General features: G+C 38.4%; 1 protein-coding gene across 1 annotated transcript in view; it reads left to right on the top strand.

Annotated features, from left to right (window-relative positions):
• The first annotated feature begins 2,134 nt into the window (after window positions 1–2,134).
• The window catches only part of Hcn1 (hyperpolarization activated cyclic nucleotide gated potassium channel 1), a 384,202-nt gene continuing 360,565 nt past the window's right edge, over window positions 2,135–25,771 (top strand). The window contains exon 1 of the mRNA XM_028885374.2: window positions 2,135–2,648. Within this exon, the coding sequence (XP_028741207.1) occupies window positions 2,257–2,648 (392 nt within the window). The 5' untranslated portion in view covers window positions 2,135–2,256. The remainder of the gene's footprint in view (window positions 2,649–25,771) is intronic.

Here is a 25,771-nt window from a genome sequence, read left to right as displayed (position 1 = left end):
TTATATTTTTACATTATTATAAAATTTAAAATTTATGTTAATAATACATTTTTACACTCGTGACTGAAAATAGAGGGATTGGGGAAGCATGTAAAATGGATGCAATTAGAGAAATGGTATTTGTTTAATGAAAAAGTGGGACTGAAACTGGAAATTTTTTGAGGGGGGCAGAACTGTGTGCTTTTGGCAATATTTGATTTTATTCATTCTAATGGCTTTTTTTCCCCCCCTGGCTGTGGCCTCTAGTACTCTCCTCTGACCTTGTGGTTTCCAAGCTCCCTCTGTTGCTAGGTCAGAGTGTTAGACTGTCATTTCACTACCTCTGACCATAAAAATTTGACCACACATACTTATTTTGTGAGGATTTGGGTTTTGATTAGTTGAAAGCAGATTCTACGTGACTTGGGACAATACTCACCATCTTCTGCTCCTTCCTTGACCTCTCTAAAGATTCATGAAGACACCGGACAGTTTTTTGCTCTTGCCTCTCCTGGGAATTAGCTTCATCAAAGGGTTCAGTTTTTCATGAAAAAAAAAAAAAATCTAAGTGATTGGCCTCACCCATTTTTTTCATCCGGTGCTACACGTTGCCACCCTGACATAGAATCCCTCCCTGAAGTGTCCCCTCTCTGCTGTGTGATCTTAGCAGACAGTAAACCAGAGGATCTGTGACTTGGCAGAGTGAACTTGCCTTTGAAGAGGCTGTGGGCATGGAGGCAAAGCGTGTGTCTGGAACAGATGTTTTGGGTTGCTTACAGTCTCCAAACTCTTCCGACTTCCAGGATGCCCTGCTGAGTGAATGGTAACTTTGGCAGCACATTTTGCTTCTATTAGCTAATCCAATGGGTTCGGGAGACACCAAGGGAATAAGAGAAATCGGAGAAGGCTGTCCTCAGCATCAGTCACACATGGAAAACTTCACCAGAGAATACTCCATGGCATTCCGACCAGATTCCAAGCTATCTAGACCTCTAAGCATGGTGTTGCTGAACACAGACCGGCACATTTATCTCTCTGTGTGGTTATTGATTGTAAGACTTATCTTTAAAGAAGGTCAGTTCAGGCCACTTATCTCTTACACATTTCCCCCCGCCCCCCAGCAGTGGTGGCTGACAGACTTGCTCACATATGTGTTGATGCCAGTGGCCTTCTAGAAAGGAATCCCATGCCTGCTTAAGGAGCTGTGTGATAATAAACAGGATAAGTAGAAGGAGGTCAGTTGCCTGTCCCTAGGTACAGATCCTTAATCTGCAAAGCCCCAGGCAGCTGATTACCCGGGGTTTACAAAGATCTATTTGCTGGTTGTGTGTCTCCCCACCTCTATTCCCCCCCTCCCGTCTTCTTCCTTCTCTCCTCTGTCCCTCTCTCCTTCCGTTCTATTCACGAAATTTATTTCTCAGCGTGCATCCTTCATTTTTATTATCCTTGAAAAATTCCAGTGTGTTTCCTTGTCCATGCAGCGTTACAAGTGAATTTATAGGGTGAGGAATTAGCCTGACCCCCGCCCCCTTTCTCCATCCGTAACATCATTCCAACAGGCGTTCAAACAGTGTCTCCGCGAGTTTTAGGTGGTTCGTGTTAGGCTGTTTGGACGCAACTTGCTTGCTTAGTCTCTCTCTCTCTCTCTCTCTCTCTCTCTCTCTCTCTCTCTCTCTCTCTCTCTCTCCTCTCCTCCTCTCCTCCCTCCTCCCTCCCTGTTCCCCCCCGCCCCCCCCCCACCCCCCGCCGTCCTTTTCTCCCCTCCCATTTTTGCAAACCCACACTCAGCGAGCATCTCTCTCCAGACATACAAATAGGCGTCCGGGCGGGCCGGGGAGTTCAATGTCACGCTGGGCAGAAGTGGAGCAGGAGAGCGGCGGCGGCGGCGGCGGCGGCGGCGGTGGGGCGCGCGCGCGGGCAGAGGCGGCCGGCGGCCGGCAGGGGGCAGCCGAGGGGCGGCGCTGGCGCGCGGGTGCTGAGCCGGAGCCTCGCCCCGCGCCTGCATCCTCAGCCTCAGCACCAGGCGCGGCGGAGCCCGGGAGCGCAAGCCACTGAGGGCAGCGGCGGCGGCGGGAGCCAGGCGCGCAGCTGAGCAGCGGCGCGGGCGGGCGGGCGGGCGGGAAGCAGCAGCTGCCGCCGCCGCCGCCGCCGCCGCGACGGGCAGCCGGGCTCTCGGGCAGCCGGCTCCGGCCCCTGCCCCTGCCCCTCGGCCTCGAGCCCCGGAAGAGAGTCTGGAGCCCGCGCCGTCGCCGTCGCCAGCCGCGTCCTCCTCCGGGCATGGAAGGCGGCGGCAAGCCCAAGTCCGCGTCCAACAGCCGCGACGATGGCAACAGCGTCTTCCCCTCCAAGGCGCCCGCGACGGGGCCGGCGGTGGCCGACAAGCGCCTGGGGACCCCGCCGGGGAGCGGCGCGGCGGGGAAGGAGCACGGCAACTCCGTGTGCTTCAAGGTGGACGGCGGAGGCGGCGAGGAGCCGGCCGGCAGCTTCGAGGATTCGGAGGGACCCCGGCGGCAGTATGGATTCATGCAGAGGCAGTTCACCTCCATGCTGCAGCCCGGGGTCAACAAATTTTCCCTCCGCATGTTCGGCAGCCAGAAGGCGGTGGAGAAGGAGCAGGAAAGGGTTAAAACTGCAGGCTTCTGGATTATCCACCCGTACAGTGACTTCAGGTGAGGGCTCCCTGGCGTCGCCCCACCCTGCTCTCCCCCCCCTCCCCGCCCCCAGGCGCGCCCTCCAGCATCCTACCCCGCCCCTGGGAAGGGGCGCCCCGGGGACTCGCAGCGGGGTGCGGGGCAGGCGTGGCCGCGCTGCCCGTGGCTCCCCACTCAAACTAGCCAACTCTACTCTTCAACTAGTTTCCATCCCGGGAAGGTTTGGGGTTAGGGAGTTTCTTATTCCCCAAGAGCGTCAGCGAGGCCCTTTCCCTTTTCCTGTTAAACTTCGCGGGATAGACAAGGAGGGAAGAAGGCCACTATGACCCCTGGACGCGAGGTGTCTAAGTTACACTAGGGAAAGTTTTACTTCGGTAATGGGAGAGTTAGGACTAGGGCAGGTATCCTTGCTAGCGCTGCTCCTCAAAGAGAGAAAAAAAAAGAGGCTTCTGGGATTCTGGAGATGAGGAAACTGGAGACAGTGACTCACAGGTCCTAGCTGTTCCTGCCACTCTCGCCCCTGGGAGTGTTAATCTGTTGTTCTTATGCTTATAGGCACTCTTGTCACCATTGCGTTTCCCCCAGATCAGTGGCTGGCAGGCACAGGAAGGACACTTGCGCTTGGGTAGTCTGACTTGAGGTTTCAGCGGAGCCAGTTGCTGCCCGACTGGGCAGAAGCGTGACAGGAAGCTTCGAGTTCCCGAAACAGAGACAGGGGGGCGTTTCTAGAGCCCCCCCTTCCTGAAATAGAGCGACGACACCCGCTCTTGACCTTGACTACAAATCCATTTCAGACATGTCTTTCCAGTTTCCCAGTCTCGGAGGAAGGGCAGAGCTTGTCAGCAGGAGAAAATGAATATGAGTTCCCTGGTCTTATTTGTAGCCCAAGTATTCACTTGGTTAATAAGCACGTTTAGAGACTGACAAATGAAGGTCGTGAAGTAGATCCTCTTATTAGAGTGACACGCTGCTTCTGAACACAAGCAGAGAGAGCTTCCTTCTAAAAATCCTCAACTAGTAACTCCGGATGATACACTTGTTTGTTTGTTTGATTTGTTCGAACAAGGGGAAGACACAACAAGGAAAGGAGTTCATGTGCACACTGAGAGTTTAGGCTCCCGGTAAATCGCAAAGCAAACATAGCAACAAAAAGCATTACTTCCAGCAGTGTACAGAAATTGACCAAGATTACCGAAAGTGTATGCATGGGAGGGAGGGAGCTGTCCACAGTTCTGAATCAAGTTAACTACCGAATACAGCCCAACAAACAAAGCTTGGGGAGCCGACTGTCCATCTTCCCTGAGATGTTTATTGCCTCAGAAACCAGCAGTCTCTCTTCTTGTGCACGGAGTGGATAGATTTTAGGAAAAAATTAATTTAGAAATGCTTATTTGCAAAAAACACAGGAAAATCCTATTGAAGGGCTTACAATAGCTAATGACATTTATTGTCTGTAGATCATTGAGTTCAATTGAAAGAATTTTCAGGCTGAAAGAACCTCCTGAGTAATCAAATATGCTTCATCTGCGAGGAAGGTACTGGGAAAGGCAAACTCATAGATGATCTTGCTCCATTTAAAGCAAATTAGGTTGTTACAGTCTTTAGAATTTTACAAGTGGGAATCAGGTTCGGATACCACCTCTTTTTGAGTCCTCTATGGGAATATAATCCAAACAGTAGTATAAATTTCAAAAAAAAAAAACTTTGCAAGAAAACAGCCAACAGTCTTAATAATAAAAAAATGAGAGTTATATTCCAAAAACAATCTATGACATTCAACGACAACATGCAAAAAATGCTAAGCTTTGTTTACTTGAAATCATATTTAATCAGATACATTTTTATTCATCAATAGGAAAATGATGGTGTTTTTCAAAACAGTAGCACGTATCAAATGATTAAATTCTCCCCGGCATTTACTTTTTTTTTCCTAAAAGTATATAGCCTATATGACAGCTTTCCATGAATTACAATCATATGTCCAATCTATGGATCAGTGAAACTAAAGGTTTCTATATATTTCCCCCAAGAAAATCTGGTGAAAGAGAAGCAAACGCTGAGCAAAGGTGGGAAGTGAAACCAAGGATGATTCAGTTTCATCCTGCACTTCACAGAAGTGAACGATGACGAAGAAGTTAGCTATGTACTCACAAACTCTGCTCCAGTTTGGGGGACTTGCTTGCCCTTGCACCAGTGGAAACATGGCAGCAATAAGCCAAACAATCATGATTATTTAAAATTTCTAGATAGAAGATATCTGAAAAAAATATTGAAATGAAGAATTACAATATATCTTTGTTTTCTAAAAATGACAAGCTAAGGAGGTCATCCTGTTCTTATTGTACCTAGTTGGGTTCAGAAGACATTATTAATTAGTATTTTTGCATAGTCATGGTACCAAATACAAGCATTTCCAAAACCTATGGCATGCAAGATAATGTAGTTGCTAAACTCACAACCCAAATCAGGCAAAATTCAATGTTCAAGTGGCATTCAGTGGATGCTGGATAATGTTGTTTTTGATAGGCTCATCTCAGACCTTTGCTGAGGAAGTACTTTAAGGGAAGTGTTTGGCTGAAATTACTAAATTTTCAAACTTAAGTTTATTAATCTCCTAACAGAGACAGTAACACTTAAGACTATATTTCCATGGAAGGGAACTGGTTTTGGAAAGTCACAAAACAAAGTGGATTCTTCCCATAGCACCTACATAGTTATCTAGGATTCCAGGAGAGTTTCCTCTGTATTTGTTACCCATGCCAACTTTGCAGAGCGTAGCGTGACACTTTTCTCCAGGACATGCTATGGTTTAACACTGTGCCTAATATTCTGGTTGCCATCTCGGGATGACTTCTCAGGCTAGATCCCTTTTCACTTCCTTCTAGGGTGAGGTTGTGCTCCTGCTGACACTTTCAGACAGCTAGCTAGTGTCTCTTTTGCTCACTAGAGTCCGGAGTGTGCTACTTCTGTGTCTAGCGGGTAGTAGTCATCCACTGCCAGTGTAATTAGGGCAGAGGCTCTGCGTTTCCCTTTCTTTCTCAGGAGAGGACGATGGTAGGAACCTTCAGGGAGTAAAGAAGAGCCCAGTGATATCAGTACTGTAAGAAATCATGAGGAGGAAGCTAGGAATTATATATATATTTTTTTCTGTGATTTTAGTCATCAAGGCTGGGGAAATATTGGCAGGTACTTATGTTTTTTTTTTAATTTCAAGGTTTTTTTTTGTATGTGTATGTGTTGCCTATTGTGTGTGTGTGTGTGTGTGTGTGTGTGTGTGTGTGTGTGTGTGTGGTGTTTGTGTCTTGCTAGGGGTCAAACCCAGAGCCATGGACATGCTAGCCAAGTTCTCATTAAGTTATCCTCTACCACAATGAATGATTTCATTATGAGAACAACTTACCTTGGAAAAAACTTGTTACCATAATGTTTTCTATTTTAGGGATTCTGATGTTACTCTGTTGGCCCATGCTTACACAATGGCTCATTTAAACAAATCATCCCTGTTCTACGAAGAAGCCAGCTGACATTCTGCCCTTTGTTAGGGAGCAGGCATGGGTGTGTGTGTGTGTGTGTGTGTGTGTGTGTGTGTGTGTGTGCTGTATTTTGATTTTCACTTTTCATTAGTAGCAAAGCCTACTGTGTTGTAAATACTCCAGATAAGATGTCACTTTCTGAAGGTAACAGCACCCCCCCCCCCCTTTCTGTGTCTACCTCACAGTGCACATGACTACTGATGTCAGAGGTCACTGACATGCTCATTAGAGAAGGGAGGCTTCAACCCCATTCCCCAGTTCATCAGAATGAGACCATTTATTTCTAGGAGCGCCTCACAAGAAAACAATTCAACTTTCTGGGATTCAAGTTCTAATTAGCTTACTCTCACAGTATCTGCACACTGCATTCTCTCAGTTGTGTCTGTTTTCCCATATCAACAGAGCCAGAATAATTCAGAAAAATTTATTTCTATGTTGGGTGGATCTTTCTATATCTTTAGATCTAACAAAGTTTTTTATAAAGATTATGTCAGTGGTGAGCCAAATTAAATAAATATTTAAAAGATTTTAAGCTATGGATTTATTAAGCTGCCTCTTTACTATATTTCATGACTTAAACTTTTACTTAATGTTTGGAAATTAAATGCCATGTACTAAATATTATAGAAACATAAATATTTTAGTTATAGTAATTCAAATGTTATAATTTTCAATTTTCCTGAATAAATTTTAATTTAAGAATGCTTTTGAGGGCTTGCTATAAATTGAGAAACAGATATGGACATTATACCCATTATATTTACCATCTGCAAACTTGGTTAGTTAAATAGTAACAAAATTTACATATATTACAAAGACATTACTAATTTCATTATATGTTCAGTTAACTGTGCTGAATTCAACTGTATCTGCGTTAACAAAACCCACATACCAAGACATCATCACCAGTGGGACACAGCTTAGGATCTGTAATTCAGCATATTTGCACTCAGTGAATCTCTCTCCCATTGTAAGCACGGCACCAGCAAAATGTTCTTTATGTAAGTTGCATGTGATCTCCTTCCCATTCAGGGTAGGCTTTTTATGTTTCTCAGATAATTCATGTCATAGCTTAGCAATAGATATTGAACTTAATGTGAAGCCTTTCAAATATAGTCCCTTATAAGTATAGTGTTAGCACTAAGAATGTGCATTAATGCACGGGAAGTACATAAATTAGGAGTGCATGAAGACTATTGAATATTTTCAGGGTCTGTGACAAAATTTTGTTCTTATTCTTTGTAAATGAACACCAGACTATGAATTACGCTGGCACCATATTTTAGGAGAAGAGGCAGGGCAGTGGTGTTGAAGGAAAAAGTCTTCCTAGCAGAAAAAAGAACCTACCCATTTTCACATAGACTGAGTAATTTTCTTTTTAAAAATACCTTTCTTTTTGTAGGACTTGTTTTTAAATTGTATATTTTTGTTTCTGAGAATTTCACACATATATAAGTGAAATGCAATCATATTTCACCCTCCATTTCCTTTCTCTAACCCTTCCATATCCCAGCATGCCCCCTCCCAAGATCCCCTTTCTTTTTAGTTCCACCGAGTCTAATCAGTGCTGCCCAAATGTATACAGGAAATTTTAATGGCTGCGTACCACTGGCTTTCCAGAAAAAAAGTCATAGCATCCATGGAATATAACAAACCTTTACAATCCTTCCTTTCCTCTGCCTCTCTCCTCTTTTTCTTTGGTTATAGTTTGGTTATGGTTTGCATCTTTAATACAAGCTATTCAAAAGGTATAGGTATACAATTAAAAGGCATGCATATACTATTATGTTCATGTAAACAAAAATGTAGAAATTGATTGTGAGTTAAATATTTATCTGATACTTATAACCTGACTTTGGCTGAAGAGAAATTGATTTCACGAACCTTTCATCTTTGCTAGTTAATATTATCATAGTGTTCTGTTTAACCTAATCACTGATCACTCACTTAAACCAGTTGTGCATGCTTTGAACTTACATCTTAAAATCTTATATTTATTTATTTATTTATTTATTTATTTTTTTTTGTTTTTTTTTTTTTTTTTTTCGAGACAGGGTTTGTCTGTGTAGCTTTGCGCCTTTCCTGGAACTCACTTTGGAGACCAGGCTGGCCTCGAACTCACAGAGATCCGTCTGCCTCTGCCTCCCAAGTGCTGGGATTAAAGGCGTGCGCCACCACCGCCCGGCAAGAATCTTATTTGTGTAGTCTTTATTTTCAAGACTTGTGTAATTTTAAAACAAAGACAAAAACCATAAAACTAACCACATACAAAGTTAGCAACTATTTATCTGTTTTGGACTTACAGATTTGCTTGAAATATTTAGGGATTATAATTAGTGCAGCAACCAACATGTTTGTGCATTTTATTGTATTATTGATAAAGTTCATAGAATAGACTTATTGGTTATAGGCATTTTGCACTATTGATTTTACCAAGTAATACTGATACCAGTTAAGACATTTCTTAAAATGGCAAGAATGATGCAGTCTCCCTGGTCTGACTTTCCTCTTAAAATATGGGCAAGCTTTTATCACTGCCCAGAATCACCATTTTGCAGAGATAAAAATTATCTTAAATTGTAAACTGAATAATGCTGTAATTCTCCTGAAAATCACAAGTAATTTTCCATTTCTCTCACAACGTATTTGATTACACTCCTAATAATACAAGACCCTGCATGGTTACAAAATGCTGAACTACATGCAGCCCGAGCACACACCACTCATTGACTTGGTGCCCCTCTCCCTCCCCCCTCCCTGAATTCCAGCCACTCTGATAGTTTCAGCTTCTAGAACAAGCTTAGGTATTGCCTACTACAGAGATTTTCATGTGAAATTTCACATTGTTTTCTGATATTCTCCCACTTTCATCATACCACATAGCTAGTAGTTTCTACTCTCTACATAGAATTTAGTTTAATAACATGTCCACATTCAGTCTGTTTCTGACCTGTATCATCATCATGGTCTTTGTTTTCATTTGAGGATCCTTATTCCCACAGAATTTATCATTACTTTTGTGCATGTCCCCGCACCAAAATTTTAGCCCTGCTTGTCTTCTTAACAGTTTTATTCTATTTTGTGTTCCTAATGTTTTTTCTTTAAAATTTATTCTCTGAGAATTCAATACAATTTATTTTCATCATATTATTTTCTGTCCACTGACTCCTTCTAGACCCTTTCTTCTTCCTACCAACCTAACTTCATGTTCTTTCTTTCTCTTAAACTAAAAAAAATCAAAGAAAAATTAAAAAAGCCAATAAAAACTCTTGAAGCCCATGTTATAAAAATGCATATACTGACTCTTTTTTCCTCTCAAACCTTTTTAGGTGACCCCTTAAAAGTGTTTTGAGACTTACTTTATGTGTTTTGCCATTTGTCAATTAGAAGTATAAAATTTAATGTTTTCATTAAATTAACATAGTTGTGTGTCCATCATCAGAATGACTTTTAGAACATTTGACACCCTAAAAAGAAACTTCATGTTCATTAGCAGTAATGTTTGTGTGTTCTCTCCCATACCTCCTCATCAATAAGCAATCACTATCTATTTTTCTGTTGATGGTTTTGCAGAAATTATCCTAGTAATTTCTTGTCAGTGGGCCCAAATAATATCTAGTATTTATATTTTACTGGCTTCTTTCACTTAACATGTTGTTATTTTCAGGGTTCACCAAGCACATTCAATACATTATTTTTTTATTTTTATTTTTTAGTTGAATATTATCCATTTTATAGGTATGATGCCTTGGATTTATCTATCCTTGTGTTGACAGACATTAATTTTTATTAACAATCAGTAGTACTGATATGAGTTTCCTTGCATTTTACATGATTTTGCGAAGTGATATTGTTTCAATTCTCGTAAGAGTACTATTGCTTGGTCAGTATAGTAGCTTTCAATTTATAATTGCTGGGTGAATGAATAAAGAGTCATTCCATGGTAGGACTAAGGCACCATGAATCTTGGAGTCAGTAAATCTAGATAAGAGCAGCAAAAGCTCTGTGTTTTCCCATAACAGAACCTGGAATCTTGTTTCCACTGTTCCTTCAACTTGGGGCCCCAACATTACATTTGCTGCCCAGTGTAGAAAGGAAGAGATGAAAAGGCAGAAAGATTTCATGGCGTGGACACAGTGACATAGACAGACAGTGAGAACTGGGTCAGGCACTCGTCACTTTTTGAATCTTAATTTTGTCATTTCAATCCTCACCCAATAAGAAATGAGATGCCAGCATAAAGAATTCCCTAAACTTCCAGGGAAACATGATTAATTGACCTAATCATTTATCCTTCCTCCTTCCTGAAATGACTCAAAAATAATATGAAGATATACTTATATACACAGATGAGTAGAATGAAGAAGCAGCAGAGAATAGAAGATCTTAAAGTGTTCTGGGAAACAGCTGGTGAAGAAAATGCTTCATGTCCACAGTCATTCGTCCAGTGAATTTTGGAAGAGATAGAGACTTGGACCAGTTTAGAAGTAGTTCTAGGAAAGCCAGGCTGCAAGCAGATTAAACAAGGGTTTCCTAAGTGAATGGAGAACTCTCAGTGCTAGTATTAGCATACTTGGAGTCACGTCAGTTCTTCCCAGTCAGGGAACTAGAGAAAAATACTTCTAATGATAGGTACACATTGCAAAATCTTGTTTATTAACTAATCATGTTGCCAAAGCTCCACATATATCCATGGAGGTTGTAATTATTTTGTGGCATAGCATTGTTTAATAGCCGAGAGCAAAAATGTTGCCAAAATTTTCACTCTAAGTCTCCATTATGAAAGAAAAATAAACAGAAAAATAAAGTTCAAAGGACAGAGACAGTAGGAAAATGAAAAATTACTAATGCAACATGATATTCTCAGAGAGATATTTTATCCATTCAATAATTACAGTGCTTTTAAAAAGTAAGATATTAAGCAATTATTCTTGGGAAGTGGAGAGACTGCTCAGCAGTTATGGGCACTGGCTGCTCTTGCAGAAGATGCGGGTTTGGCTCACAGAATCAACATATGACTCACATCTGTAAGTCTAGCCCCTAGGGATGCAAAGCTTTCTTCTATTCTCCATGGGCACCAGCCATGTGTGTGGTGTACATATATCCATGCATGGAAAATACTCATTCACATAAAATGATCATAAAATAAATCTTGAAAGAAATAACCAAATGAATTTATGTAAGAAGTTGCTCCAAAATAAGACAAAAGGGGAAAATAAGGTAGAATATGTAAAATATATATTCTTTATGTGAAAATATAGAATTAATTCTTAAAATTAAAATATACCAATAGAAATTCCAGAATATAAGTATGGAATTAGTAAAGGCTGAAAATTGGAATTTGAAATTAGTACAACAAAATCATTCATGCAACCATTTTTTTTTGTTGCAGTGTTACTAGTTAATATGCTCCAGAAAAACAAGGAGTTTGGTTAAACATTAGGTAGACACGCAAGGTGGGAAGTGAGACCTCACAAAGAGCTTTCAAGGAAAGAAACAGGAATATGCCTGAGTGGTAGTGAAGGCGACTGGATTAACCCAGGGTGGGAAGCAGACAGAGACTGAGGAGGAAAAAAAGACATCAACATTTCAAAAATGATATCATAAGTATTTTATACATCATTCAAAATCAGATGTTTCTAGTTTTTATACAAATATTTGTAAAATAATTGGATATATAGTATAACAAAGAGCCCTTATCAATTCCAGAGTGAATAAAATATCTGTAATACAGTGAAAAATCAAATTTGCCTTGTTCAGCAGTCAGTAATACCTGCCACATTTTAATTGAAAATGATGGGCCAGTTACTGTGAGAGGGCAGGATAAAGGTAAATGTGGGTTTGTCGGCGAAAGGAAGCTACATTTTCAACTTCTATAAATGGAAGTGAACGCTGTTTAGAGTCAATAAATTGATTTCTCTTTGAAAAACGAGTTAATGCTAAAAGAAATAGGGTGGTTTAATTTGGGAAGCATGCATGGACAAGAGCAGAAACGGAGCAGGACTTGTATGTTCTGATAATCTTTTAATTCTATTTCACGCCCCCCAAAAAACCTATGGGGTTACTAACATTTTGAGATAAATATTGGGGTTTAAAACCTTAGTGACTGAGAGTCTAAGTTTCTTCAATTACAAAATGATAAAAAATAATACATGGAACTCACAAGATTTTGAAGAAGATGCATATTTTTGTCTCTTTATTCATACATACACTATGCATGATTTATATATGTACATTTATGATTAGCAGATTATGTTGGGCAGTTAATACCTTCTATGTTTAGTTATTATTACAAAAGTAAAATTAAAACAGAATTATGAGCCAAGGAAACAAAAATATTTCCTAAGTACATTCTGTGGTTCCACGTGCATTTCTGTTGACCATGGATGCCAGAAGAGGGTGTCAGATGCCCTGAAACAAGTGTTAAAGATGGTTGTTAGAATCCATTTGGGGGCTGGGAATAGGACCCAGGTTCTCTAGAAGAGCAGTCAACGTTCTTAACTACTGAGCCTTTTATTCAGCACCGATGTTCAGAATTTACTAAGCAAAGGGCCGTGGGATAGAAGAACTTCTCATTGTTTAAACTGTGCAACCATTTTCTTCTTATTACTTTCATAGGCACTTGAACAGCAGAATGCCTACTGGGTAGTGGCATGTTTTCTGTGGGCTGTGTGAAATAGGTCTACTCATGAGACAATTAACATCAGAAAACTTCTAATTCACCCTCTTCCTGCAAAATTGTTTAGATATACCAATTTTCATAGCATGGTATAGTTGGCATTAAATAACAAAGTGCCAAACATTTAGAAATAGATTTTAGAGAAAATTCAAATAGCACCGTGTTCCATGTACTGCTTCCTGTTAATCTTCATTTTCATAGAAAAATGGCATAATTGAAACATTTGGGATCTTATTGCAGATCAATTAAATGTTACATATGAGCCAAGTAAGATGAATCATAACTTGCTAAATTCTTCCATTTTATTTTTATTGTCAAATTAATGGTCTGGAAAAATGGCTATTTAGAAATATGTTGCAAGAATTAAAAAAAAAAATAGTGCAGCATGATGGAGCACACGTGTAACTTGGATGTGGCATTAAGAGAATTAGAAGCTCAGGTCCAGAATTGGCTAAATAGTGAGTTCAAGGCCCACCTGGGCTATAACATAACCTTTCTTAAAAGCCAAAGAAGTTTAGAAAATTTGCAAAAAGTGATCCTCAATATCTTATATCATTCTGTTGTTTCTTTTTCCTTTCTTTCTTTTTTCTTTTTTCTGAGACAGGGTTTCTCTGTGCAGTTTTTTTTTTTGTCCCTGTCCTGGATCTCGCTCTGTATACCAGGCTTGCCTCGAACTCACAGAGATCCGCCTGGCTCTGCCTACCGAGTGCTGGGATTAAAGGCGTGCGCCACCACTGCCCAGCCATTCTATTGTTTCTAGAACAGATGCACTTACCGTCATTGCAGAATATTTGAACTTTACCTATTAAATTACACCCCTTTGAGAAGACATATTGATAGGATTTAAAAAGTTATGTGATTTATATATTTTCATATATATTCATATCTATATAATCAGAACCAGTGTATTTTTCTTTTTTTTTAATAGATGCCATTCATAGGTTCAACAATTATTTTTAATGGGCCTTTGTTCTGAGCAATAATTTGCTTAATTTGTTGAGTAAATGCATAAAACCATGTAAATGAATTTTGAGGAAGACAGTAGGAAGCTTTATATATATATATATAGTACACAATAGAAAAGTACATCAGATGTGGGTATGGTTGCATATATATTACATAACATAGTCTCAAAGTTCTATTGTCTATCCTTACTGATTATTAGTCATTCATGGTTATGTATGCATATGAGCATTTACTAGATTTCTAAACTTACAGAATATGTCCAGGATCATACTGAAGGATTAGAACCCTGTGCCCTTGAAAGAATATGTATTTGTAATGTTTTGTCTGTGTCTTTAAGAGGTTTGTGGTTCTCTTTAAGCATATTTATTTCAGTAGGTGAAGTTCAAAATTCTTGTCATACCCAATATTTGCTAAGGCTTGATTTCTAAAAAGATCATTCATTCAAATGCAAGGAGACTTTCATACCCTTGTCCACTGATACTCTATTCATTATAGCAAAAAAAAAAAAAAAAAAAAAAAACCTAAATCAGACTGGATGTTCACCAACAGATGAAACAAAAAGTTTGTTACATATATACAACAGAATTTTATTCAACTGAAAAGAAAATGAAATTATGAAAAGCTCAGGAAAATTAATTAGAACTGGAAGTTTTTTATTAATACTAAAACAGACTAATAAAGACAAATACTATATATTCTCTCACATAAGCAGATCCTAGGTTCTAATTGTTAATATATGTGCATTTATGTGGTAGCAAATGAGAGTAGAAGCCAGGAAACTGGAAAGGACCCCATGAGATAAGAAAAAGCAGGCTTTAAAGGGGAGTGGTGAGTATGATGAGGGTCATGGAACACATGTGATCTGAAAGGAGAAAGGGAAAAGGGGTGGCAGGAAGGCACAGGAGGTGTGTGAGACACAGAGATGGGAGAGTATATATGTTTGAAAATGCTATGCAGAAACCTTGAATGCTTATTCCAAATCAATAAGTAATGAGTTTGACTCTCAGGTTAGATACCTGATTGTTCAGTAAGTGCAACAAAGCACACAATTTTAACAAGAAACATTCATGGGTAAAGAGGGGACTGCAATTCTCTGCAAATCATGTTCACCTTACTTAATGTTGTTGAAACCAATTGGTGAATGGTGAGTATATTAAAATACACCAGTAATTCTCTTATGTGTCAACAATAATGATAAAGATACATAGCCACACATGATGTACTACTGAATGCAAAAGGCAAAACATAAACTGCACACACTAGCTTGAAAAATAATGTTAATAAGACAATTAAATAAATCTAATTTTATTATTTTACAGTAAAGTTAAGTTCAAAGTTAGGTTTACATTTACAAGTGATAAAACACCATTGAATAAATAGTCCTTAGGACATATCAGTGAATTAGTGGATTATTTTGTAATATCACTGAGAAGTTTTCCACTGTGTCCTTCCATGAACTGTGAATTGATACATCTCCAAAGGTCTACTTTATACTCTCTATAAACTACTTATTGAACAGGTATACTCTAGTAATTGCCTTAAAGAGAAAAGGAGGCATTTTCACATACAAGGAAACAAAGCTGATCTTTAAATAGATACTGTTTTCATAATTGTATAAAGTTATCCACAAATACAACCTTAGCAAAATTTTAAACCTACCTAATAGCCCTGATTATCACTTATTCTACATTTAATGGCCTTTCTTTTTCTTTAGAGGTCTCAGCATGGTTTGTTATAGTAAATGTTGTATTGCTTTCATTGCCCCTTACCTGTAATTTGAACCATTCTAGAGTAAAGATTTTTTGTTATTTTAAATGCTACAGTCAAAAACCCAGCAGCATACAGGCCACAAGGTGAGCTCCTAAATTTGAATAAAGGAAAATTTTAGAAATTTAGCAGTAGTATGTCCAGTCTTGGTTTCCATATGTAATTTCCATGAGCAAGAATATCTTTACCTGATGCCACTCTAGTACAAAATACTGAATGTTTTAATTTAGTGTAGCTATTTAATCACTTCATTTTATTCTGTCGGAGGAACATTCATTTAGAAATTTGATTTCCAGACCTTGAAAATACTATGCATGTATACTTTCATTATTTCTATTTACCAGGATACTCTATTTTATGCGGGGTTTTCCTAATTTGGGCATATGTGTATTAAGGGCATCTGGATGTCTTTGTCCAGATGAGTTGCTGTTACAAAATACTATAGAATAGCTACTTATAACCAGTTCGGGAAACTGGAAAGGCCAAGGGCAAAGTGCTAGCAGATGTCTGGTGAGGTTCACTCCTCATTGATGACTGTCTTTTCATTGTGACTTCACAAGATAGAGAGGGCCAGTGATCTCTTGTGACTTCTTTTATAAAGATGCAGCCACGAGAGTTCCATTCTAATGAATTAGGGTTTTTGCACATGGATTAGGGAGCCTTTAACATCAATGTGTTATACTTGGCGCGGGATGCTCTCTTTCCATAGAGTAGACCCTTTTTAAATGTCATTTGTCTTTGAAATAAATACTATCTTGACCAAGTATAATTGTGGACATGTACCGTTGCACAGTGACATTTAGAAGGAATGATATGATTTTACAGTCATCTACTTTTATTGTCCTGTGTCAAATTATGCTTGATGTAACAATGCATATTTAAAAGACATTTTTACAAGAATAGGCTATTACTACTACAAGTATTGAATTCTAGGTTTAACTAATAAAATACAAACTCAACAATTTGAAGGTTTAATTTTAAATTTTTCCACCAAATAGATAGCGAAGGAAAAGGCTTTCCAATCAAAGGCATCTGCTAATGTGTCCTGTGCAAAGTTAATGGTAATGATATCACAGATATTGAACCAAGGTATTGAATTTGAAATCATTTTCAATAGCAAAGAGAACTTGAGTCTGAAAAGATCGAGATGGTCGAGTAGCATACAGCATTTAGTTCCAATAAACAATGAAACCTAAAAGAAAACCAATAACCGAACCAACATGATTATGTTATACAGCAACACTGTACCCATAAACCTAAATAATATGTAAGTTGATGTAACCCTTCAGTAAATGGGAGTCCTGTGCTGTGGAAACTTCTACATAGGAGGAAGGACAATGATGTGCAAGAGACTCTGGCAGACTCAGAAGAGCCAAGAGATATTAAAGGAAAGAGCTGCTGAAACTAGGGTAGGACTGGACAAGTGGTCAGTAGTCATCAGAAGTGGAGTGATGGCTGATTTCAAGGGAGGTGCTGGACATGTATGTTAGAGTCCTGCAACAACCACTCGTGCTAGTTAGTATTATCAAACACTGCTTGAATAGAAGGAAAGAACTGGGAATTCTCTTAGGGAATCTGAATGTCATCTTCAAAAATGGGTAAGAACTTCAATGAAAAGACATCCACTGGCTGTTTAAATTTGGGTTCATAGGAATATGGACGCGATTACCTGCTGAAGGTGATAGAAATTGCATTTATTGCCTTGAAACCTGGAGAAGTAAAAGGAATGAAACAGCTATGCATTCCTTGTTATGTAATCTGAACTAAAGGGCAATGTAATAGAAGAGATAAAATGCATCCTTACAAATGATTTCTGCTAGTAATTAACCTAGAAACTGAGTACATAGTTAAAAAAAATCACAAGTTCTTTAATTTAATTTAATTAATGCATCTGGATATTCAACATAAGTGGCCCTTAGAACAAAACAAAAGCAGACGCAAATGGATCCTCCTGGTGAAAGAGCTCAGAACCACATATGGTTTTGCGAAGGGGATGGAACCTGCGTGGAAACGGGCAACTGGATAAGAAGAGTCTAGTAAGCAAGAACACAGAATGGAGCTCACTGCAATCTGTGTCTCTGGGGTATGTGATTGGTAAAACCAAGTTTGAAAGAATGGCCGAGACTGCTGCCCAAAGTCGTCAACAGATAGTACGGAGAACTTGTGGGAGGGCAGAGGAAGATTCTGCCCAAAGTCGTCAACAGATAGTACGGAGGACTTCTGGGAGGGCAGAGGAAGATTCTTCAGTTTCAGCGTGGAGATGAAGGCTCCAAAGTGTGTACCCTAAGGACATGCAGCTGTGTTCAACTACAGGCAAATTCAAGAAAACTGCATGAGGAAAGCTGTGCTTTTGCGGGGTGGAAAGGGTCTGTACTCCGGACTGTGCATGCAACTGGGTTTCTCTGTTTGCTTATGGAGCTCTCTTTCTTGTGCTAAGTATGACTTTAAGTATCTTTGCCTTGTAATAAGTCACTCTATGTGACCTTCTTTATCTGCTTTATTATACAATAAAAGGTAGGGAAAAGGATAATAATTTGGAAAGGAAATATCAAGTTATAAAGGAAGGAAAATGAAGTATTACTGTTTATCTGTGTTTTAATCACAGATCTGATTTGCATTTATATCAAAACTCTAATAAAACGAAAGGTAAGGCAACTTCATATGACATCATGCTGGGAATATGGCCCAGGTACGATATATGAAAAATCAGAATTACAACCCTACGTTTGAATGACCTTTCCTCTCTTCTGAAGGGTGAAGCTTTCATGGCTACTAGCTTGTGGGGCTCTCCATATATTAGTTTTCAGTCTACTACTGTCACAGAGAAAGGAAGTATATGTAGTGGAATGAAGGAAATAATATAATGCATTAAAATATGTTTCCCCTGTTGTCATAGCCTTTCCTGGGGTTTTTACTTCAGCAAAAGAATCAGGTGATATGTAGCATGCAATGTCTCTTGCCAGTTTCTCTCCCATCCCCCTCATGCCCTCTTCCTCTTTGTCTATAAAAATTATCCACCAATAGTTTTGCATACCAGTTTTAAAAATGTTGGGAATGAAATTATCTCCTTAGAAATTCAACATTTAATTATTTTTAGTTCATTATTTTCACTTTCATGATTTTAGAATATGAAGAATTTTCAAGCTTTTTTAAAGAAAGAGTCAATCAAACAGAATTATTTCAGAATTGTGCATTTAAAAGAGAAAAAAAATCCACTGGGAAACAGATTTCTTTATTTTAAAGAATTAAGTTTTCTTTATGTAACATAAGGGTGATGCTTATTTCTTCCGTATCAGAAAGCTATGTTTGAAGAAGAGTGAAAAAGTTCTTAACCTACTTTCCTCTCTTCAATTTTTACCTTTATCATGCTTGTTAATTGCCTGGGTGTCCTTTAACCATCTATTTTCATGATTCTTTCCCAGAGGCTTGGTTTAATTTTAAAAGTGAAGTGTATTCAGCCCTAATTATGTGAGAGCTCACTGCAGGCAAACAGCAAGAGATAGTAATGACCAAAACGTGTTCTCAAATCAGTTACATGGCTATCGCAGCAAGCTGCTATAAATATTTGATGACTAGGAAATACAGCCATGGAAGGCAATGCTTAGAAGCTAGTGACATTTGAAAATAGGAGTCCTTCCAGAAACAAAATTTCACTAGATAAGATTTTTAAAAATATCTGAATTCGTAATTTTCATATTTTTTATAAGAAGCTAAAATTGTGAGAATTCTTAACAATTCAAATTCCCCTTATAATTAATAACTAGATGTAAGGAGGACCCAAGGATTTCTTTGAGTAGGAATGATATTGACAAAATAAACAATCTGTGCAACCAAAAAAAAAATCTCAGTGTTGTCATTGAAATACACTTTGCTATATTGGCTCAACGTCCACAGTAAGCATTTATCTTAAACAACTTAAACCTGTCTTATTTACATTTACATTAATTTGGTAGGGGAAAGGATGCCACCCAATTGTTGTTGTAGCTTATCACAGATGGGAAAACCTAAAGTCAGCGAGATATTTAAAACAACAACAACAAAGACAACAACAACACAAAATCAGAAGGTGACCAAATGCAGTATTGCTTGCTAAGTTCTGGATATGTCTGGAACCATAACCTAACACTCCTTCACACACACACACACACACACACACACACACACACACACACACACACACACCATGTCACTGAATCTGAAGAGAAATGCTATGACAGGTACTATTCATATCTGATTGTGGCTTAGAAGACCAAACTATGGAGAAATTATGTTTTCAGACAGTTTTTAAAAGAAACTGAGATTTGAACCCATGGATCCAGTTCAGAACCCAGGATCCTTACATCTCTATTTTGTTCTTAATATTCAGTCATATCGTGATCAAGTGGCTCAGACACTCTCTCTAACAAAAATACGCCATTTGTATTTTAAAAACTGAATTAATTTAACTGACATACAAAAATGTTATGTATCTCTCAGATATTGTGGTGTTTAGATACACACTAAACACTGTTTAGTGCTTCAATTACATCCTACCCAAACCTTTTCCTATTTCTTTGTGGAAAACCCTCTAAAATAATTTTTCTAAACTTCTGAAATATGTAGTATGCTATCTTTGCCTCGAGTCATTTTGTACAGTAGCAGCTTCTTACTTTGTATTGCAGCATAGGACTCATTCATCGGTGTTCCCTGTCCTGCTTGCCCTAGCCTCCAAGGCCCACCTTTTCCTCTCAACCTCCATGCCATCAACTGTTTCAGGTTCCACATACAAGTGAGGTTTTTCCCACACCACAGGCCTGTCTGTGGCCAGATTATTTCACTTAACATAATGTATTCTTGTTTCCCCATGTGCTACAAAGAACACAATTTCCTTTTTATGGATATTATTTTTCTGTTGAATGTGTGCCATACTTTCTTCCTTTATTAATTGATAGACAATCGAGTTGGTGCTGCAAAGAATATTGGAGCTCAGGTTTCTCCTTGACATGCTGATTTCTTTTCCTTTTGGTATATATCTGGCAGTGAATTGCTGGATCATATGGTTATTTAATTTTTTAAAAAGTACTTTCATATTCTTTTCCAAAAACAGTGTGCAAGGGTTTCCTTTATTCAACAACTTTTCTACCACTTTCTATAATTTTTTATACTCATTCTTTTTTTGTTTGTTTGTTTTCTTTCTTTTTTTTTTTCAAGACAGGGTTTCTTTGTGTAGCCCTGGCTGTCCTGGAACTAGCTCTATAAACCAGGCTGGTCCCAAACTGAGAGATCTGCCTTCTTCTGTCTCTGAATGCTGGGATTAAAGGCGTGCACCAACACTGCCTGGCTGTATAGTCATTCCTAGTTGAACAATGAGGTTTTTTTTCTTTGCTGATAGGAAATTCTCAATATTTTTTTCATCCCTGATGACCATTTGATTGTGTGTGTGTGTGCGCGTGTGTGCGTGTGTGTGTGTGTGTGTGTGTGTGTGTCCTTTTAACAAAATATTTAAGATAACTGCTTGTCTTAAAATCTTGTTACTTGCTTTCTTGCTATGAAGTTTCTAAAGTTTCTTATATGTTCTGTATATTAATTCCTTTTCAGATGTATGTTTACACATGTTTTCTCCTGTTATAGGGTTTTTTGGACTCTGTTAATTGCTTTCTTTACCATCCAGAGGGTTTTAGTTTGGCCTGGCTATACATAACCTAGTTATTTAGTTACATTCTCAAGTGGGAAATTGCACCTATTATCTAAATTTTGGCTACATTTTCCTTAGAGCTTCACTCCAACCTAGTTCATGATATTGACCATGATTGTATGTGCAAAGATCATATTAATGCATGTGCCTATTTGTTCTCCAAAAAAGTTAAAATATTTGGCAATAAAGAGTTAAGGGTGAATCTTGAAAATGCAATTTGTTTATCTAGGACTGAGTGTTAAATATGAAAACATGACTTATTTTGATTCTACTTAGTTTTTATTGTTTTTTTTATATTCTTAAAATATTAATAATTAATTAACAATTAAATTCTGCTGCCTAACAAAATACTTAATTTTTTTCATTATGTATTTTTATGCTTTTTAATGGTGGTACTTAAGTACTAAAATGAGAAGAATAGTTAAACAATGATAACTGTGAAGAACAGCACTCATTATGGAGTCATTTTGCAGAGGTTGGAAATAGTAACCAGAGTTAAAATCTGAGTTGCAAGTATTATTGAAGATAGATGATTACTACATGAAATGTCAGTGTTTGCCATTATATTTCTGTCACCATATAAATGTCATTATTGTGAATTATTATATACCATAGCATAAAATGGGAGTTCATTAGAATAAGAATGGGTTTTAGTTATTTGGAAAAGTTTAGGATATTTGTTATTAGTCTTTGGTGTATTGGAGAAAAGGTAGCTAGGATAGGAAAGAAGCGATCTCCAAGACATTCCGTCAAGTCCAAGCTTGCAGCACCTCTAGAGTCCATTCTCGTGACTCCTGATGTCTAGTGACATGGTATTCCCTTTAGAAGTCTTACAATTTCCAACAAAATTCAGATGAATTCAGCCTCTGAGATATTTTCTGAGGCTCCACAACTACGAAGTTCAACTCATTACAGATTAATGACCATAGAGTTCGGGCAACCATTGAGCTAAGCCAAGGCCGCTCAGTGAGAGTGGCTAACGTCACCCTTTTCTTCCTCTTAAGTTTAAAACTTATAAAAAATATGCGACAAAAGGGTAATGACAGGTGATTTCTGCTAACAAATGAAAGCCATAAGAAGGTGTATGGAAACATTGGGCTAGTAGTTAATTCAAAGGACAAGGAAAACCGCTATAAAACATGGCACTTGGCACTTAGAATTGAAAGATCATATGAATTCATGAAGTGGTTTGGGGCTGTGTGAGCTGAATTCAGCATCTGAGAGTTGAGCCTTGTGACAAGGCGATTGCTAATTAACGTTTGAGTCATTTGCCACCTGCATTATTTAGAGACATAAGATAGACTCAAGATAGATTGATGTATGATAGTAGATACATAGTAAAGCACCTCTCAAGATTCACACCCCTCACATATTTCATCGATAATGTGTCATCAGGTTTTGCCCATATTTAGTCATTTGTGATTGTGTTTGAATGTATTCTCTTTAAAGGCTCAAATGTCCCACAAATCTTTAAATGTGAGTGAATGAATCACGTTGCATTCTCTTAGAATTTATAATCCATTTCACACTATTTTAAGATCCCATATAGTCTCTGGTTATTTTATCCATTCTGTTTTTTCAGTACTTTCTACTTCCTTACTCCACATTCTACCCAGAGCATCGATTTCTTCTGTCTCACTTTGGTTTTTGTCCCCTCTTGCTTCCTGCCATTTATCTTCATGGCTTATTTCTCTTATCCCAAGATATCTTGACCCAAATATGTTAAAATTTTCCTCAGATACGATTCTAGAGAAATATAAATTGAACATTTCAAAGTATGTTTTTTTATTCAGTGTGATGAACTAAAACTGTAAGGTATATATAGAATTTCTGATGTGTATGTTTATTTTACCATTTCATATTAGGCCATTATTGACATTAAAATCAGCTTTTGTTGTTGAAGATTTCATACCTGTTACCATGGTAAGCTAACTCGAGTAATCAAACGCTACTGCCTTAGCTACTTTTCCTGTTGCTAATCTTAATCATCTTGATCATAGCAACTTAAGGAAGGAAGGGTTTAATTTTACTCAAAGCTCCACACTATGCTCCATTGTGGTAGGAGAGTCATAGTGATAGATGCTTAAGCCAGCTGTTCATATTGCATCCACAGTCAGCAAGATGAGAGTGGGCAGGAAGTGGAGTTTTCCTGTTAAACCACAGTAACACACTTCCTTCAGCAAGACTCCATCTCCTAAAGATTCAAAAGCCTTCCCCCACAGTTTTACCAAATGGGGACCAAATGATCAAACATATGAGCCTACAGGGTATACTTCACAATTGAAACCCTAATATCTACATATGAAAATTTGAAAAGTGATGCCTCATGAAAGAGATCTATATTATTATCATGCTATAATCCTAACAGACATGTATATGCATACTGTATCAATCCCGTGAAGCAGGGCAACATGCATGCAGCTGCAGTGAACCGCTGCCTATTTGTCTTGATCCAAGTCAATGCAGGGTTCTGGAAAAATTCTAAAGTAGGAATAATTAATGATACTCACCGACTTTTCCCAAATGTATTATAACCTTTTACTTTTGAGCTTTCCCCCATGAAACAGAAATGAATTTAATGTAAACTATATTTTTATTTTATTTTTAAATTAAATTGTTATTATATTGAACTTGAAAATTAAAAAACAAAACAAAAAACCAGACATAGAAATTAGCCAGACCCAAAGTCTCAAGTAACTTCTGTTAATCAAGCTAGCCATTCTAAAGCTGTGGAGCTTCAGATGAGATTTTAATGAAGACTAAACTGCATATTAATGGTATTTAGGTTGAAGTATTTTCTTTTTTTTTTTTTGAGACAGGGTTTCTCTGTGTAGCTTTGCACCTTTCCTGGATCTCACTCTGTAGACCAGGTTGGCTTCGAACTCACAGAGATCCACCTGCCTCTGCCTCCCAAGTATTGGGATTAAAGGCGTGCACCACCACCACCTGACTAGGTTGAAGTATTTTCATTGAGGTATTGACCATGGTTTTGGTATTTATATTTATGTTGTATGTTTAGTGTGGGAAAAAAAAAACTGTTCACAATAGAAGGAAGTGAAAAACATACTTAGATGATGATCAGTCATGGGAGCAGTGTACAGAAGACCCTTCAACCTTAAATCATATTAGGCTTTCTTGGCTTTTTTTCTGAAACTAAAGCTGATTTACTACTTTGGTAGCATCCAAGAAAGGTCAAAAGATGCATTTGAATATAACAAATGGGGCTGAGGATTAAGAACAGAAATTTGTAGTGCTGTCCTGGCACAACTGTCTGACTTTTCTTCAAGGGTTCAACACTCATTTCTCTACGGAGAGAACTGAGATTTTAGCTTTCACCCATTTGCTGCTCTTGAGGTGGTGCGACCTAGAAGAATGGAGTCTAAAAATGAGGCAGACTAAAGTCTCGTGTAATAGCCAATTTTATTCAGAGCATCAAGAATTTATACTCTGAGGGTTAAGAAGAGTCATCTGAGTAAAGTATACAATCATAAGGACATGCCACACGTGGCAAAACATGTTTTTTTTTTTCATAGAGGTATAAAAGCAAATAACAGTCAGTATCCAGTTGCAATGAATAAAGTAAGCTCTCTCCTATCTGCTATACTTGGGAGCCGTACAACAACACATTCCAAGAACATTTCTGTGGTGATATATTGTGTACCCTAATGAAATTTGCCTGAAGATCAGAGAACAGAAAAAGCCACTAGATTAAACATAGAGGCCAGGCAGTGTTGGCATACACCTTTAATCCCAATACTTGGGAAGCACACATGCCTTTAATGGCTGGGTGGAGAAAGGTATAATCATGAGGAAACAGGAACTAGAGGCTTTGGACAGAAGCGTCCCTTTCAGCTAGAAGCTCTTTTGGCTGGAGCTCTTGCAGGTTGAGGAGTTGGTGAGGTAGGAGGTGGTGGCAGTGGCTTGCTCTGCTTCCTTGGTCTTCGGGCAAATTTTATTAGGGTACACACTATTTCACCATACAATTCCATGTTTTTGAAGAAACTGAGATCACAAGACTCTTATTTTCTCACAAGCACTCACAATTCCCCTTGCATGACTCCATTCTTGGACTGTGTTCTGCCATCTACCCATATTTGTCCATTTGAATAAAGGATTTATAATGACCCCATGCCATTAGGGAATCTATAGTAAGATTGTCTACTATGACATTTAATGTGTTTAGGAATAAAATACCCTAAAAATATTTAGGTAGGCATCTTTGATGTTTTACCGCTGTGGTGAATAACTGAGATAAACAAGTTAAAGGGAGGAATTACTTTTTTTGGCTCACAGCTTCAGAGGTTTTGTTAGATCTGAGGCTTTGAGCCTGAGATGAGACAAAATATCATGGCTGTAAGAACATATGGCTGAAGTAGCTGACCACATGGCAGCCAGAATGCAGGGGGCAGATGTGGGTGCAGTGACCATAATAGGATACAGCTCCTAAGGACATGTCTCAGTGACCCACTCTGTAAACTACACCTCACCCCTGTAAGATTTCCAATAATGCCATCAAATTATG

This window comes from Peromyscus leucopus, chromosome 11 (genome assembly GCF_004664715.2).
Source record: "Peromyscus leucopus breed LL Stock chromosome 11, UCI_PerLeu_2.1, whole genome shotgun sequence".
NCBI classification, from domain to species: domain Eukaryota; kingdom Metazoa; phylum Chordata; class Mammalia; order Rodentia; family Cricetidae; genus Peromyscus; species Peromyscus leucopus.
The sequence above is the reverse complement of the archived record's forward strand: the minus strand, read 5'-3'. Positions and strand labels throughout refer to the sequence as shown.